Source organism: Poromitra crassiceps, assembly GCF_964638095.1.
Source record: "Poromitra crassiceps genome assembly, chromosome: 5".
NCBI lineage: Eukaryota > Metazoa > Chordata > Actinopteri > Beryciformes > Melamphaidae > Poromitra > Poromitra crassiceps.
In genome coordinates this window covers 32491395-32509487 of record NC_139642.1, presented here as the reverse complement: position 1 = coordinate 32509487, position 18093 = coordinate 32491395, and the positions used below count along the sequence as shown (strand labels likewise).

Genomic DNA, 18093 nt, shown 5'->3' with positions numbered 1-18093 from the left:
GGGTTTAAATCCCACCTGTAATCTTTGTTGCTTGTCCTTATTGTAACAGAGTCTGTCTACCTACTTGTAAGGCCATGAATTCTTTAGTTTATTCATTTATTTATTTTACTGACCTGTTTTTACAGTCCATCTTATGGCAATCTAGAGACCTAGAGATGAAATGTTATTTATTTATTTATTTATTTATTTATTTATTTATTTATTTATTTATTTATATATTTATTTATTTATTTATGTATGTATGTATGTATGTATGTATGTATTTATTTATTTATTTATTTATCTATCTATCTATCTATCTATCTCACTAGCACCTGTTTTTACAGTTAAACATAAGCCTCCATAGGAGAAACTACACATGGTGGTGGAAATGCGGTACTGCAGGGGGGGGCATTTTTGTACAGACACAAGTGGAAGGTGAGGAGAGGTGTTTAGACAGGGGGGACAATCATGAACGGGAGAGCAAGGTTGCACATAGAAACGATTTAACTAATGCAAAACACACCAATAACCATTAATGGTCTCTGTGGTGGAGTGGGTTAAGAGCTGACTACTGGTGCATGTTGCAGATTAGGGAGGCATGAGTTCAAATCCCAATTGCAATGAGTTTTGCATGTCCTTATTATAACAGAGTATGTCTACAGCACTTAGCCTATAGCCTACTTGTCAAGTCATGATTTTTTATTTATTTATTTTCTTAATTACAAAGACACATTTTTACAATCCAACTTTAGACGGTTTTAACTTGACAATTGGCATTCTAAATTGTCCCTAGCTTACTTCCAGTTGCAGTGTTTGCTAATACAATAACTGACAGGAATTAAGCTAGGTTTCAAACTGTTCCCTAGCAACATCGTTCCGTGAAAACTGTCTATATTTAGTGAGATTTGAAGATCTGAGGTAACCTACTGCCTGCCTGTAAATGTAGCAGTGTTTTTATGTCCAGATGACACCTGGCGACTAAAATGTGGTACTACGGGAGGCAGGTCTGTCCAATGCGTTTGTTTACATAGGGGGGGCGCGCATGTACAGGGGGGTTGATTTGCGCGTAACACCGGCACTCAATGATGTCATCAGTGAGTGATGTCATCAGTGATGATGTCACCAGATCACCGCAGGGTGTGTGTGCTCTTTACACTTCCTGAAAGATCAATTAATCTGACCTAATTACTTATTACAAAATCGCACGTAAAATGGCATAGCTGTGGCCGAACACAATTCTGCTCACACACTCACACACAGACAGACACTTCGCATTCTAAAACAACAGCTTGCAAAAAACAATTATTGTTACTTACATGGTTCATTTAGTTATTTTTTTTATGAGGAACACTTGCAATGTGGCTCGCCTGTCCTTTGCGTGGCTGACCAGGGTTTGAATTTGACCCTTTGATAGAAGAGAGGAAGGAAGGAAGACATGGCCTAGAACTAATCACTGACTCATGACTGCGCTCCAAACCTGCTATCCCTAATCCCTACTCAGGCATGGTGTTTAACAATTGCTTGGGTGCCATTAGTGAGGCAGCGACTATTCATTCTGGGGTCCAGAAGAAACAACAATATTACAAGGCTATTACACTTATGAGATAAATGGCCTATACAGAGTTGGCCACAAATAAACTGACTTGAACAGTGTTGTTGTTGTTGGTGTTGGTGGTGGTGGTGGTGATAGTAGTAGTAGTAGTAGTAGGCTACTGTTAGGCCTAGTAGTATTGCAAACTCTGATTTAATTAAAACATTGCTTATCACCACAAGAATGCCATCAAGTGCAGCAGCCTGTATGAGAACAAAATGCGTTTTCATCATTCGTTTTACATTTAAAGAACTTGCACAGCTAATTGGCCTGGTTAGGCCTACTATCCCAATGGAGGACGCTGAATATTTTTTGCACCCCAAAGATTATCGCACTGATGAGCAGTAGGGGGTGGTAACTCCCCAGAGGAGGATAGGAGGAGGAGAGAGAGAAATAAGCCCCCCCCCCCCGTGCGGAAGTGAGTTGGAAAATATTTGTGCAGTTCCGGGTGCGTCAAGTTATCCAGTGACAGACCGACTCAGATCCGAAATATGGATGTTTGCCTTCAAAATAAAAGTATAAATAAAACTCCTGTCTCAAGAATAATCAAACTAAAACTAAGATGTAAAAGAAAAAATATATAAAAAAGGTACAAATTAAATCCTATTCTATTATGGTTCATGATGGTATAATATGTTGAAAAACAAAATTTTAACCTGTTCATATGGAATGGGCACCATCATGCTGCCTGGTAGAATAAACAATCCATGAAATGTCCTGTAATGTCCTTGCCATCACAGTGGCTATCAAAACGTGCAAAGATTCCACCACCAAAGTTGTACCAGGCAACTTGGAAGCATGTCACTGCCTTGTAGAAGTCAACTTTAAAGGGATAGTTCACATTTTTTAAAGTCTAGCCCTATTTGCTACTCACCAATGATGATGTTGATTGGTAGAGTTCTTTCTCAGCACAATCCATGCTGTTCCTCATAGTAGCTGGAAAGTTGGGTAAAAACGAAAGCAAGGTCAATGGGGTCACGCTCCTGTCAGTACAAGCTAACTGGTAATTATATAGGTCTATAATGCATATCTCCATTATTGATTGATACCATTATTTAATTTGTATCATTTATTCATTATGATTATCTATTGCAGACAGTCCCTCACTTTGAGTGGTGCTGATGGACAGCTCCTCGTATCATTAAAATAAGAAGTGCTGCAGTGACATAGGCTACTATATGATTTTCAGTAAAGTAATCATTTTAAATCTTCTTCGCAACTTCCATCCACATTTCTGCAACCTGTTCTTTTATAGTGTGAATCATTTTTATGACTCAATCCTAAAAACATGTCATGTCTTCTTCACTGTCTCCTCATCAGTTCGCCAGGGATGAGCGAGGGCTCCATAATCTTTCTCTCTTTCGCCTCTCTCTCTCTCTCTCTCTCTCTCTCACACACACACACACACACACACACACACACACACACACACACACACACACACACACACAGCGTCAAAGAACTACGACGGATATTCATTACCTTCACTTTGGTTTTATTTTGAAATTTTTCACATGAAGTTTTTTTGTTTTGTTGCTAGCTTGACAATTGACATGGGGAAATCAGGCTCAGCAGAGAGATAGACAGCTGATACACAAACAAGCACAACATTGGACGCTTATCTGCCGCTGTGAAAAGGCTCGTTACTTTCACAACACACCGGGTGAGGATGCGGGGGAACTTTACACGGAGCTGCAGACCCACTGTCTCAGGCGCTCACTGTGCCAGGTTAGAGGTTAGTTGCAGCTTGTCGTGATTTTCTTTCCTACCTTTGTTTATACGCCTCCTCCATCAGTTCAAGTCAGTCCACGCATATCTGCCTGTGTGCCTGATGCACCGTGAGTCGACACACTCAGTTTGGAATATAAAGGTTGAAATCGTGTGTGTGATTAGCAAAACAAACTAAAATTCTGGCAAAATATGAGCTAGCCCAAACTGCTCGTCGATCTTAGAGCACTTGTAACATTGTGATGTTCGGTAACGCTACTTCTTGACACATTTTTCGGTCGTAGTTCTAAATAAGCTTACCTCAAATGCGATTTTTTTGCGTGTTTTTTTGTTTAACTATTTGCATCAGTTTGCAACTTTGCACATCTCTAACCATTAGTGGTTAAGGCTTTTCATTTGGCCAAAAGTATCGTTAGAGCTGCATGAGATTTTAAGATTGGTGTGCTATTTGAAGAGTATCTAAACATAATTATAGGCTACTATAATTAGCTATTCCTGATTTGTTTTCCTCTTGCAGGCTCCTGAAATGACAGCAGTGAGCCAGGCCCAGTTTATTAGATGAGGTCAGTAGACAGTAGGTGGGTGTGGTGTGGTGTGTCCGTGGGAACTGTCAGCATCGTCCCGTCCTGCGCTGCCCGGGTCCACTCCGGTCATCAATCAGGTTTGCTTCTCTCGTCAGGGGAAGCACGCCGCCTCCTCCTCCACTTCTGACAGTTTGGAAGCGTGGCGCTAGCCTAGCACAGGCGGAGGCACGGAGCCAGTCTGCCCATGGCCACCGCCCGCTTCCCCGGCGGGAAGAGTGTCGACGTGGCCGCCGCCAACTCCAGCGGCCCCGCGCTGGGCCGTCCGCTGTGCGTCAACGGGACGCCGTGGATCCTCTATCTGCTGGAGGAGTGCGTGGACAATGTGTGGGAGTACTGCAGCGTGGTGATAGGACTCATATCCATGTTCTGCTTCCTGCTGTCCACTTTACCGTAAGTGCTTAATTTTCAGATGAATAGAACCATCAATTAGTTTCCACTATGGTAAAAAATGTTTATGATTTCTTCTTATGGTCTATTATAGCTTGGGTTTTCAAAGTCTGACAAAAGCTTGGAAAAAGGCGCCCAAGTTTACTTGCTTAGTTTTGGTCAATTCCTGGATGCCTGTGGGATCATGATTATGTTATTGATCCCATAAACACTCAACAATTGAGCCAAGATAGCCATATGAGGGATCAGTGTTGGTAAACAAAGGGCAGCTTATAATGGGACCCTATGGAGCCAGCCTTGAGTGTCTCACACTAGCAGGCTGTGCTTTTTACTAAATTCACTTTATTTTAAAAACTGCACAGTTCACACAACTTTAACATGGCCATTATACATCAGCCCCTTGAGCTACTTCTGCTCTCAGAATGTCAAAATATAAATGATGTGGTGTATAGTTTTTGAGATATTAAAGTTTGTTTTGCACAACTCATACTACTTCACTGCTGCGGTTCCGGGTAGCTTATCCGGGTGTCGTGCTGTCACGCTGATTCATCCTATTGCTGTTTTGACACTTCAGACTACACCAAATACATAGAAAATGTCTTTCTGAACACATTTCTTTCTTTCTGACTCAAGGAAAATGAGTAAAATTCCCCCAAACAACTGAATCTCTGAACTATTTAGACTATTCTATGTGATCTCCTTTTGATAATGCAATAACTAATGTAATATCACTTCCATTTACTGAGCGTCTCCCACTTTTGAAAACCTCTGGTTTATAGTTTCTGCAAGGCCAGTTTTCCGGCATTCTTTCATCCAAGTACTGCATGATACTGCTTGAGGGTATCACACATACAAAACAGACACATAGCACTGACTCTCACTCTGTGGGAGTGGTTCTGGGGGAGGGCGTGGCCCTCACAGTAACCCAGTCCCACCTCTTTTGGAGAAAGCACTTTTGCAAATACAGTGGAGGGCTTTAAGGTATTGCACATTGTAATGTATTACATATTCTTCTTTTGTTAATAAAAAAACAAGTATTATATAAAAAAACAAGTGCTGCATATACACAGCATGGTGGCAGTGCAGGCAATGCATTCCACAAGTGAAGTTCTTCCATCTCTCTCTTTGCCCTCCTTATTATTGGGTACTTGCTTGTTGTGATGTTGTTGAATTTAAGCTTACCACACCAGCTTTCCACATAGTGTTAGCTAATGCAAATGGGTGGGGTTGTGTCTTAGACTTAAACAAGCTCCTGCAAAAGTTGTCAATGTCAGTTCTCTCTCTCTCTCTCTCTCTCTCTCTCTCTCTCTCTCTCTCTCTCTCTCTCTCTCAGTCAAGTGTATGAGGCCTATCGTAATGGTAAAGTGGAGGAAGCCATGTCTTTTGGCTTCCTGTTCTTCCTCTTCAGTGGAGACCTGACCAGCTTTGCAGGCTGCTACCTCACTAGCCAGCTGCCAATCCAGGTAAACACTCAGTAGGTTGCTCTATATATAGTCCTCCTGCTGTGTGTGTTCATACTGTGAGACAAGTTGTCATTGTGTCAAGTCACTGTCACTTAAGGCAAATCCCTGTATGTTTATTATTATACATGCAGTTTAATCGGATTCTGATCCTCAAAAAAGATCCAAATTTTGAGGATTTACGGGGTTTTGTGCAGAGTAACACATCCATTTCCCATTCATTTCTACAACATCCAGTTGAATTCTGCTCATTGTATGGAGGCGGCAAGACACTCAAGATGCACCACACGGCCTTCTGTTGTCAGAGCACAGAATCATGTCATAATATTAATACAGCAAGTTATGTTGTGGTTTGTGCCATTTTGCGCACACAGACCTCCAATGAAGATCTCCATTGGAAGAAATATGTTTTATTTGGGTAATAATAGACTCAAGTCTTGTCTGTGAAATTGCAGACTTATTACAATAGAAGACAAGCTGTACCAGGCCTGCTGCTTCATTTCACTGTAGGGAAGCCTCAGGACATGGCCTCAGGCACACTACCTCTCATGTTGCTATGATACACATAGAGTTGACTTCAAAAAGAAGTTAGATGATGTTATACTGAAAAGACTGTTTTAAATAGATAATATAACAATTTTAAATATAATATTCCTCCATTTCTATTTCACTATCATTTTATTTTGCTGGTTTCTGTCGTGTGTGCAATTGAGCTTCTGGTGGTATATTTGAAACTGTTTATGGCCAACAGCACGGTTGGTGTTCACATTCACTTTCAATGCACTTACGATTGATTTCATTTCCTTTTTTTTTTTTTTTTTTTTTTTAACAGTGAAGATCACTCATGTTCTGAATTGGGAGCAAATTGTGTAGCCATATAGCCTTGTCACTGTGGAGTATGACATCTCAGTATGACTACTCAGCTTTTCACTGCCGTCACCTGACATGTGATGATCAGTTGATGAGTTAGAGAGGGCAAAATCAAATGTCAGCTGTCCTGATTTCCTTGTTTATACTATCTATTGCACACCTGCTACATTTAGCTTACATTGTCTGTTTGTCTGTCACTCTCTTTCTCTCTCTCTCCCTCCCACCCTCCCCCAGGTAGTCACAGTCGTCTTCTACATCTTCACAGACTTGATTCTCATTTCCCAGTTTCTCTACTATAAGATCAAGAACAGCTCCACCAGAAGTAAGTTCTGACATTCTCTCTGCACTCAGTTAGCCTGGAGAGGGATAAAGTGAGACTGTCTGTCACTGGCTGCAGCCACACCCCTCAGATCAGTGACAAGCATAGCTCCTCCTACTTTTGACTCCACTACTTTTTAAATATGAACTGTAAATCGTGATATGGCATCAGATCAAGTAAAATAACATAAAGTAAAATAAAAGTAAAAGCTTGACCAGAAGCTTTATACACACTAACTCGGCAGCAGGCCAGTCCCACAATGCATTTGTGACACAGTAAGTAAGTAAATTCTATTTATAAAGCGCCTTTCAAAACCAGTGTTACAAGGTGCTGTACAGAGCAGAGAGTACAGAGTACAACCTATAAAGACAAGACAAGGCAATTGTATTTATATAAAGCACGTTTCATACACAGGAGTAGATTCAGGGTGCATTACAGAGAAGTTAAAAACAACACAATGCAAAGCTAAAAACATCATTTAACACGTTCACTGCGAATGACGAGTTGACTCGTCAAAAAAAATATATTTTTTTTTTGACGGTGCTACGTGGATCAATGCCCCCCACGTCTCCTATAAAAATATTGGAAGTATTGAATTAGTATAATCTATTTTACCGACCAACTAAGTGGCGACAGTGCTCTCCCGACAGAGAGAATGCCAACCAAAAACAGCCGCGGGAGAAAGCCATTCTCAAGGAAATGGCTTGGCGATTTTACAGTCATCAGTCACCAGACTCGCGGAGAGCGGCCGCGCCAGCAGAGCAGCACACCGAGAGCGGAGAGCGGTGCTGGCGTGGGGGATTGCAAATTTGCATAATAGATTATGGGTGAAACACACTTTGAAACACCCGCAGAAAGGCCAGAATCGCACGCATTCCGAAAACCCAGAAACGAACGAGCCTCATTCTCATACTGTAGGCGAAAACGCTTTCACGCTGCTGCACACGGGCGCACAAGGGTGGGGGGTTCCAAAAATAGATTGGGTGGGCAGCATAAAGCCTAGAATCGCACAAAGCTTCATCAAAGCTCTCAACCGAAAATCCAAGAAACGATTGAGTCCCATCCACAGTCCACACTCGCCACACTCGCCGACGAGGGGCCGCCAGAGAGGGAGGCTGCTCACTGCTCAGACAGGCAGGAGAAACTGGCTTGTGACAAACGCCACCAGACACGCCCACAGAGGGAGGAGTTTAAGGGAGAGGGTGTTCAGAACTATATTGTTCAGATGTCTGATCTCTCACTGATGCCAAAAATAAATGGTTAAAGTGACTGTTCTGCCTGTTTGATTGAATTTCACAAAACTGCGATTATCTCAGCTTCCTGTCTCAGACACTGAAACCATGCTGTACTGGCAGTGAATGTGTTAATAAAGCAAGAAGAAAAAGAAAGATTTTAAATAATAATAACACAATAATAAGGTCTTAGGATTTAAAAACATTTAGTTGAAAGCACTTGAGAACAGTAAGGTATTTTCAGTCTGGATTTAAAGACTGCACTGGTTGGGGCATTCCTAAGAGCATCAGGCAATTGGTTCCAGGCAGCGCTGTGCTGCGTAATGACTAAAAAATGACTATAAAAGGCTTTGATTGGCTCAGTGTGAAACAGGACAGACGCATCAAAGCACGTGTCATTCAGTTATGTAACTACAGAAACACAGGGTTAGATATGTTGCTGAATGGTGCATAATTCTGAGAGAGAGAGAGAGAGAGAGAGAGAGAGAGAGAGAGAGAGAGAGAGAGAGAGAGAGAGAGAGAGAGAGAGAGAGAGAGAGAGAGAGAGAGAGAGAGAGAGAGAGAGAGAGAGAGAGAGAGAGAGAGAGAGAGCGAGAGCTCATTGACCATTGCCTCCCTACCTTCCCACTGCACGCACACCTCTAGAGTTATCTGTCCAGGTGTTGTCTTACAGCCGTATCTTCTCCTTTTCCAAAGACCTTGATGCCACTCCATCAGCAGCATTGTGTATGCTAGGTCAAGATGTGGGTCAAGCAGAGTTTGGTGTCAGACAAAAACAAACAAAACAAAAACTGCAGAATATGGATAAATCACAGTTAATGTCACTTGTAGATTGAAGCTGGTGACATGTGATTTCCCTAACATGGTTTGGGAAGAGATTTCCACTGACTGTTTGTTTGCTCTGAAGTCAGCAGGCGTGTTCAGAGCAGCCATTTCATTTGGTGGAAATGATAGGGATGCTTCACCGTGTACGTCACTGTCTTGTGAACACTTCCCACCAAAGGCAGAAGTGTGTATGACACACAGGTAGACCTGGACCTGTCCCACACTGCTCACACAGACACACTACGCTGTGTGTGTTTGCACTACTGTCTTGTTCTTTGCACTGTTTATTATTGGGTACTTGTTGCAATGTTGTTGACACATGAATTTAAGCTTACCACACCAGCTTTCCACATAGTGGTAGCTCATGAATCACAGTCGATGTCACTTGTAGATTGAAGCTGCTGAAATGTGATTTCCTAAGAGCGTCAGGCAATTGGTCAGGGTGGGGTTGTGTCAATGTCAGTTCTGATCTCTGTCTCTCTCTGTCTCTCTCTCTCTGTGTGTCTCTCTCTCCTCTAGAAAACCCTGTGTTAAAGTGGCTGTGCTTCTTGTGGTGTGGGTCCGCTACATTAGTCCTTCTGGTTCTGCCCAAACTCATCACAGATAACAACACAACCTTAGACATGCAGGTAGGTTGAGCTGTGTGTGTGTGTGTGTGTGTGTGTGTGTGTGTGTGTGTGTGTGTGTGTGTGTGTGTGTGTGTGTGTGTGTGTGTGTGTGTGTGTGTGTCTGTCTGTCTGTCTGTCTGTCTGTCTGTCTGTCTGTCTGTCTGTCTGTCTGTCTGTCTGTCTGTCTGTCTGTCTGTCTGTCTGTGCGGGTGGATTTCATTGTTCAGAAATGTGCATTGTCACATCTACGGTAATTGGATATACAGTAATGGTTGTCTTTGTGTATGAAAGCTGTCTGCAACTGCTATAATGGCTATACTGTAGATTCTGCCTCTGCAGTTTGATGTGTCTTGTGTTGTCTTCATCCTGCCCAGGATCCTGCTACCTTTAACACTGAGGAGATTACTGGCTATGTCTGTGGATACCTGGCCTCCATCTTCTACCTCTCCTCCCGCTTCCCCCAGCTCTATAAAAATGTAAGTTACAATGTGCCTGTTGGTGTGACTGTCTGTTGGTGTGACTGTCTGTTGGTGTGCCTATATGTTGGTGTGACTGTCTGTGGGTGTGACTACCTTTAGAATGTGGACTTTGTTTTAGTTTTTTGACTGTAACACACACAGCAGTATGTGTGTGAGCAGAGTTACCCTCAGGATAGTCTCGCTGGCCAGCGAGACTCCCCTCACTTCCGTGAGAGGAGTCTGGCGGTGCAGGTCTCCATTGTGGGATTGCGATGGGCGGCACTTAGCGGCAGTGCCCTTGTAAAATAGTTTCCAACAATCCAACTTGCCATTTACAGCGTGTAGCAATGAGCTAGCATGTAGGTTTCTGCCGTTAGCTTGCCAGCTAGTTAGCGTTGTTGTTTTCACTGCGGCGGCAGGGTACTATTTACAGTGACACACAGAGAGGAGGGAGCGGAAGCCACTCTGATTGACATGGTCGGAGCCAATGACAGAGCTTCTTAAGCGGGGAGTGGAAATCTGGCAGCGTCTGAAATTGACGCTTCCAATGGGAGAGCAGCTGTAGAGCAGGGGAGGGCTTATCCCAGCAGTCTGTTTCCGTCCCGCCAGACTCCTCTCACGGAAGGGAGGGGAGGCTGGCCAGCGAGACTACCCTCAGGAGAACTTGGACAGCCTCCTCATGCCCTGATCCCAGAGGGGCCCGAGACATTTATTGTTATACTTCAGTTAGTCATAAATAGAGGGTGTGTGTGTGTGTGTGTGTGTGTGTGTGTGTGTGTGTGTGTGTGTGTGTGTGTGTGTGTGTGTGTGTGTGTGTGTGTGTGTGTGTGTGTGTGTGTGTGTGTGTGTGTGTGTGTGTGTGTGGGGAAGGGGGCGTTGTGTTTGTGTGTCAAAATGAGAACCAGGCATTGAAGACAATGGTGCTGTTGTGCTGACGGAACATCCTGGCTGGACTACTGCTATTAATCACCAGACAGGATCGTCTCACTCGGGTGCCAGTGCCAGAGAAACTTCTGGGCACACGCGCGCGCGCGCACACACACAGTGACACACACAGTGACACACACAGTGACACACACACACCATAACTAAGTCAATATTTACCCTGTGAAAAATTCATGCAGAACAGAGACATTTTTCTACAGAATGCCCACATCATTCCCACTGGCATATTTTCCAAGCTTTGGTGATATTGCAAATAGTGAAGTGTCATCCGATTACTAATGCTTACTCTTCATTATTCCTATTGCAAACACTCTCTATCATCAAACACTTGCTGGTTGCCTAACGCTGCTTGAGGCCGGCCCAGGCAGGCAGTAGCCTACAGGGCATTGACATTGTGTTGCCAAGCAACATTTCAGCATTGATCACTCTTGGGGACAGTTTCAACTCGACAATAAAACAGAATAGAAGAACTCCATTGCTCAGTCAAGGCTGAACATTTGCAGACATCCTCCGTCTCTGTCTTTTATAATAGACAAGAATTGACAAATAGAGTACCGCAGGGATGACGTATTTTTGTAGGCATAACCAGAAATCGCCGCCATGTTGGTTCGCCGGGGGAAAGGTCTATGGGATTTTAGAATGGGGATTTCACTTAAATGCATCAAATAAGGTCTGTGGTTAACAAAAGTTTATGGGAGTGCGAATTTGGGTTCAGCAGGATAATCTTCACGAACGTTAATCACTGTTATGCCTTTTGAAGCGTTTTCTAAAAATCACGTTTAAAAAAAACGCATTTACATTTCTTTCAAATGTCATAAAAGTTATTCACGTTAGTGCGTGGGAGGATCACACTATTCCCTCCAGTTCCCCTCCCCCCAAACTGGCGCCCCGACCGACCAGAAGAGGCACTAGTGCAGCGACCCCACCGGCTTCCCACCCGCAGACACGGCCAATTGTGTCTGTAGGAACATCTGACCAAGCCGGAAGCACCGCTGTCGGGAATTGAACCCGGGTCTCCGCGGTGGTAGGAGAGTGCTTTTACCTCGACACTACCCAGATAGCCCTAGCCTGATATTGTTCTATAGAAGGCCAACCCATAAATCCCTGCACTTCCGTTCAGAGTCTCAAAATCAATGGGACTTTTGTATGGGAATTCCGGTTAAATGCCTGAAATAAGGTCTGTGGTTAACAAAAATTTATGAAACGCCAAACTTCATGTTCACCAAGATAATCTTCACAAATGAGGACCAATTTTATGACTTTTGAAGCTTAATGTGATTTTTAAAAATCACAACAAAAGTAATAAAAGTGGTCCTCATTTGTGAAGATTATCTTTCGGAACACGAAGTTCCCCGTGCTAACATCCAAGTCTTCCCAGACTCATTCCTGCGGTACTCTATTTGGCTCCCAAAGTTACAGTAGCCTGATTCAAATCAATGTTGGAAACTTCTTCACAACATCAACATCAAGTCTCTAGCCAAGAATTGATGTGTGTGGTAATATGTGATTCAGACCTCTGTTGTAATTAGCAGATAAACAGGGTTGTTCAATCTTGCGTCTTTCATTTAAAAATACTTCCAAGGAAAGGTCTAGTTTGTTGTCTGTTTTTGTCCTCAAAAAAGTTATTCACGCCTTTAGCTCTTCACATTTAGACTGTTGTAATTCTCTCTATTCATGCTTCCTGCCTCCCACTGTCAGAGTTCCCTCTCCCGGTTGTAGCTAATGCATAATACAGCATCGATTCGAGACTCTTAACCAAATCAAGAAAACGGGGCCATATCACCCCCATTTCAGCAGCTCTACAGTGGTGGGCCTGGTGGCCCCTTTGTTTTACGATTTTACTGATAACTTCTAAGGCACAGCAGAGTCTGGTCCTCAGCTACATATCAGACCTTTTAACCCCTCGTGAGCCTGAGCACAGCCTGAGGTCTTATCTTCTGGCAGAGCACTGTAACTCAAGGTGCTGTGTGAGCTCCCAGGCTGAGGAACGCCCTGCCGGAGAAACTGGGGCTAGCCAGATCAGTGTCTTCTTTTCAATAATTTCTCAAAGCACGCTTGGTACAGACAATGTTCCCTCAGCCAGCAGCTGAGTGCAGGACAGGTTGTCATTGCAACCAAACACTAGAGAGCAGCCGACCCCATTTATGAACACACCATAAACCACAGACGACTCTTCCATGATACAGGACTGGACTGGACACCACTGGCTCTTAGAGGGAACACCGTCTAGCAGGTCCAGGGTTTGGGCCAGTCCGTAAAACAACGTCATTCTCAACCTTTTCATATCACGGACCGCTAATTTAGTTCACATTAGGTACACGGACCCCCATTTGAGGAGATTTTGTCTCTCAATCCCAAATCTGGGAATAATTTTGACTGTTAGATAGAATTTTGTTCCACAATTCTGTGACTGCTGTATCTGCATTGCAGGAGGTAGAGAGATAACAGTGAAACTATGATCCTAACAGTCATTCTTCTCCATTCTCTAATTGTGTTCACGTCTGGTAAATGAAATAATGGTGAAGTTGAACAAGTCATCAATTTTCTGGGGAACCCCCTCAAGGACCCCTGTTGGTCCCCGAACCCCATGATGAGAATCACTGCCATAAAAGAGCCCTTCTACCTCCTGTTCAGTCTGAATAGAATCAAATAAACTCACATTTAAAAACCCTATCCGTTCTAGTTCCAGCGCCAGTCTACGAAGGGCACCTCTTACATGCTGTTTGCCCTGGCCATGATGGGCAACGGGACGTACGGGCTGAGTGTCATCGTGGTGCTGCCGGCCCTGAGGGGCTCCAAACAGACCTTCATCATCAAACATCTGGCCTGGCTCATCGGCAGCCTGGGAGTCCTCCTCCTCGACTTCTTTGTATCCTTCCATTCACACGTCCTGGGCTGGCATGCCGGCCTAGGCTTGTGTAAGATTTTAGCTTATGGACCAAATCTGTCTTGCCGTGTGACAGTGCACCTGCATGTTAAAACATTATACTGCAATGAGATATAATAAATGGTAAATGGCCTGCATTTATATAGCGCTTTTATCCAAAGCGCTTTACAGTCAGTAGGTACATTCACCCATTCACACACCGATTGCGGCAGGTTACCACGCAGGGTGCTGGCACACCAACGGGAGCAATTTGGGGTTCAGTGTCTTGCCCAAGGACACTTCGACAGGCAGACTGGAGGAGCCGGGAATCGAACCACCGACCTCTTTTATCCAAAGCGATTAGTGGACGACCCGCTCTACCTCCTGAGCTACAGCCGCCCCGGGTATAGTCACTGAATTTCTATATCTAATATATCATGGCTCTGTTGAATAGTCAATTCTGGTTGGCTGACAGGTGTGCATGTTTCCCATCAAATGCCAGGCTTTGTATATTGAAGTTTGTTAGCATCAATTCATACACTGATCGATATCCAGGCATAGACATTGCTCATAATGTTGCCCACCTTGTGCCTGCAAAATCCACAAGGGATGGATTTAATCACATTTTCATTGAATAAGATCAGCATGTTATTGGCGTTAAAAGTTCTCTGTGCTCAAGATGTTAACCTCCACACATGCTTCATTCCATGGATATACACATTGTGATTACCCACCAGGAGGGTCTGAGCGCAGCGCTATAAACAATTATAACCTCCACACACACAAGCAATCATGCATTGCGTCTGCACAATTACAACCAAAAGATATATGGTTTTTCCACCTAATTTTCAGTTTGGCGTGCTTTGTCATGTGCACCATTATCATATATGTTTTATGGAACATTGATTTACATGTGTTTGGATTATAGCATCACAAATGTACACTTGGCAACAAAAAAAAACTGTTAATTTGCAGTACCTTAATTATACAACGCATACAGAAAACAACCTGTGGTCTGCTTGACATAATAATCGTGACATTGTTTTGGAGAAACAAATTAGTAACCTGCATTAGTAATCTACCGCATCAATTTCACTGAGGAACATCTCACCACCCTATAATTGGAGAGCGGGATGCTAGCGTGGCATGGCGCGGCGCACAATTGCTCAACTGCCAGTTGTGCAGGCGAGGCCGCGTATCCGAGCCCGGAGGGAAAACCAACCAGGTACGGGAGAAATGAGCGACGAGGAGGAGGAGGAGGAGGAGGAGGAGGAGGAGGAGGAGGAGGGGAAGGAGAAGGAGAAGGAGAAGGAGGAGAAGGAGAAGGAGGAGAAGGAGGACGAGGCACGGTAGGCTAGAAAGGAGTGCGCGCATCACTCTCTGTTTCTAGTTATTGATAATGAGGCTAATAGCTCAAAAGTTTAATATTTGAGATGTTTCTGAAAAGACACGTCAGTAGTTGCATGAAGATATTGTTGGAGAGAGTGAATATTGTTGTACTCTGTATGTCTGTATGAACCTTAACCTTGTCAGGTGACTGCCCAGTTCATCATCTACCGGAAGAACATCTCCGCTAAGAGCAGCCAATTAGTCAAAGTCCCGGAGGTGGAACCCCTGCTCTGTGAGGAAGAGGAGCTGTCCATGTTCTAGAATGCAGAACCGACACCAGCACAGACTCTTTGGTCAAGAACAAATTGATCGTTCCACAGGTTCGTCAGTATGGACCACAAACATTTTTTATTTATTTTTTTCAGTTGTAAGAACCTTATAGAGTAGAGGCATTGTGGAAGCCTCCTAGAAACACCCTAGCGGCCATGTTGGAAGACGTAAATACAGCGCAACTTTTCTAGGCTGACTTGCTGCTGTCAACACTACAAACACCATGGTCAACCTTTTTATGGGTTGGCTGTTCCAATAAGCCAGGAAAAACTTGCCACACATATGTATAGCTTTCCAATATAAGGCTTACTATCGAAGTAAGCAGCAAGAAATCCAACTTTACAGAAATAAATGTCCAAATGATTGCCAGCATACAAAACTACTGCTTACACTATATTGACTCTTATAGAGTAAAGTCTTTCATGTATTCATGTAGTTTATCAGCAGCCTCTATACTGACGAGCTGCTGGTCTTTCACTAACTTTTCATTGGTTTTCCAGCAGTGCGTTAGCAGTGGTGGCTATGGTGTTATAGGCATCGCTTTGACAAAGCATTTTTCCATCCTTTTTTTAAATGTAGAACCAGTCTGAGTCTGTTTCCCTGCAGACGGGCGTGACAGTGTCACTGGAACTTTTTTGGGTACGAGTGTTTGTTAACTCTTCTCCTGGGAGTTTGTGGTTTCATTTCACATATAATCATTGGTTTATTTGATATGCCCAGTGGGAGCATACACACCCAGATGAGGAAGCTTTATGCCAGATGTCATTTTGACAAATAAGCTTCGGGGGAAGAGCACAGTGTCTGTTTTGTCCACACGATGTAGATAAGGTAAACACAGCACTATGTGGGGGAACCGCTCTAGTGGATCCTGCTGGTTGTAAACTGGCTTGTCATATTATTTATGGGATGGGGTTTTAAGTCCGTATTACCTGCTACAGTATTTGAGTGCCGTGAAATCTGTTGTCGGTCTGAAAAATGTTCCGAGTGCTAGGCGGTGCGCTCTGGCTGACAGGAAATAGGAGTGGACATGACAGCAACAGTCATAAATACCCCACTGTATGAATCTGTACACAGCGGTGTTTCCACTACTTACAGAGATGGGCTGTGTGGAGAGACTATTACCCCACCTGAGACATTTCCATGTGTCTTTATTTCGATTACAGGTGTGTTATGGATCGTGTGTTATGGTCCCAATGCCTTTTCCAAAGGGAGGTTTCATTCCTCTCAAGCTCTCTGCTGTCCCAGAGAAGCCCCCTTTGTTTGTGCCTTTTTTTATATCTTGACATGCTGATCTCTTTCTAAACGGTATTGTTGGTGCTTTCTGCAAAGCAGGACCAGGAAACAAAAGAAACACTACCCTTGTTCTATCCACTCCATTCCTTAAATATCACCTGCCTCTATAGAAGTGTCATCGGGTTTCTTTGAACGACTTTTTATCCACCTCTCCTCAGAGGAGATGTATTGTAAAAGGTTTAGAGGTACACGTTTAGTTTGCCTCTTTATTAAGTGCTTCCATTCTGTTGTCTCACTTTATGGCAGAGCAGATGTTCAAGACAAGTCAAGTCAAATGTGTTTATGAAGCACTGCTTAGTGTGCGTTTACAGAGCAACAAAGGACATAATACAGAATAACATGAGGAAGCAAAGAACATGTTTTTGTCTCATTGATGAGCAGCTCAAGTTTCCGCGGATACATTATGAGCAGAATTAACAGCTAGCCAAAGTTATGTGCCAGTTTTTAGTTTTCTATAAGTTTATGGTGGCGTCACTGTTTAACATCCGCTGGATAATAATAATGAGGTAATGATGTATTTGTTGTTGGACTAGATTCAAGGCTAAGATTACTTTGATTACGTTTATTTAAGCACAACATGTTTGCCTTTGATTTATTTATTTATCTTTCGCCATTTTTTTTGCCAATTAGATAAGGCAATAATGTGAAATTATGTAAATTAGGGGACTTTTGTCTTGAGCTTGTTTGCTGAAAAAGACAGGAAATGCAAGCATTATGCATTCAGAATCATTCTTGTGCATCAGAAGAGACAAGTTTTTGTATTGCTTTGAAATTTTGTGGCCCTTATAAATGTATTTAAATTCCTTGCATCATGCTGCCTTTTTCCTAGTTTGAGTGTGTCATGCCTCAGCCTTTTCAATCTAGCATGCTTTTTTTTTAGGACTCATCAGATGATTCATTTAGCCTACATATTTCTTGTACACTTTAGAACAAGTGGTATTTATAAGACTGTTATTTTTACTTGAAAGGCAGGTGACACTGTATTGCTCTATAAGACATATTTATTTACGTTAGATTACTTTGTATATTATTATTTTGTATATTATTTTGCTAATGCACGTTACTGCCATTGCAAATGGCTATTCCGTGATCTGTGCCAGGATCTGTTTAGTGCCGAGTCCGACACCGTCCAATGTTACAGTATCTGCATTTTACAACCATAAATATGTCACTTTCTGTATGTCACAATACTTCAATAAAGTGCAATAATGCTAAAAGACTGTCTCTCCTGTTTTGAGAAGATAAAGGGGAACATTGGACTAAAATGACTTTGTCTAAAACAGATA

The 18093-nt window shown here is 43.1% G+C and overlaps 1 protein-coding gene across 2 annotated transcripts; it reads left to right on the top strand.

Annotated features, from left to right (window-relative positions):
- Positions 1 to 3189: 3189 nt before the first annotated feature.
- On the top strand, positions 3190 to 17963 carry LOC310776905 (lysosomal amino acid transporter 1 homolog). 2 transcript variants are annotated; one of them, XM_083637113.1, is made up of 8 exons: positions 3190 to 3308; positions 3819 to 4275; positions 5606 to 5735; positions 6837 to 6924; positions 9498 to 9607; positions 9961 to 10062; positions 13673 to 13858; positions 15389 to 17963. In XM_083637113.1, the coding sequence occupies exons 2-8, from the start codon at positions 4070 to 4072 to the stop codon at positions 15503 to 15505; spliced, it is 939 nt and encodes a 312-aa protein (XP_083493239.1). In that variant the 5' UTR covers positions 3190 to 3308; positions 3819 to 4069; the 3' UTR covers positions 15506 to 17963. The 2 variants fall into 2 exon arrangements, with proteins under 2 accessions (XP_083493239.1, XP_083493238.1); XM_083637112.1 differs by having other exon boundaries at positions 3293 to 3411.
- The last annotated feature ends 130 nt before the right edge of the window (positions 17964 to 18093 follow it).

What these genes read in the sequence shown, in the direction of transcription:
- LOC310776905 (XM_083637113.1), top strand. Translation starts at nt 4,070, where the DNA reads ATGGCCACCGCCCGCTTCCCCGGCGGGAAGAGTGTCGACGTGGCCGCC. An exon ending in ACACAACCTTAGACATGCAG is followed by an intron (nt 9,608 to 9,960) that starts GTAGGTTGAGCT and finishes CATCCTGCCCAG; the next exon opens with GATCCTGCTACCTTTAACAC. An exon ending in TCCTCCTCCTCGACTTCTTT is followed by an intron (nt 13,859 to 15,388) that starts GTATCCTTCCAT and finishes TAACCTTGTCAG; the next exon opens with GTGACTGCCCAGTTCATCAT.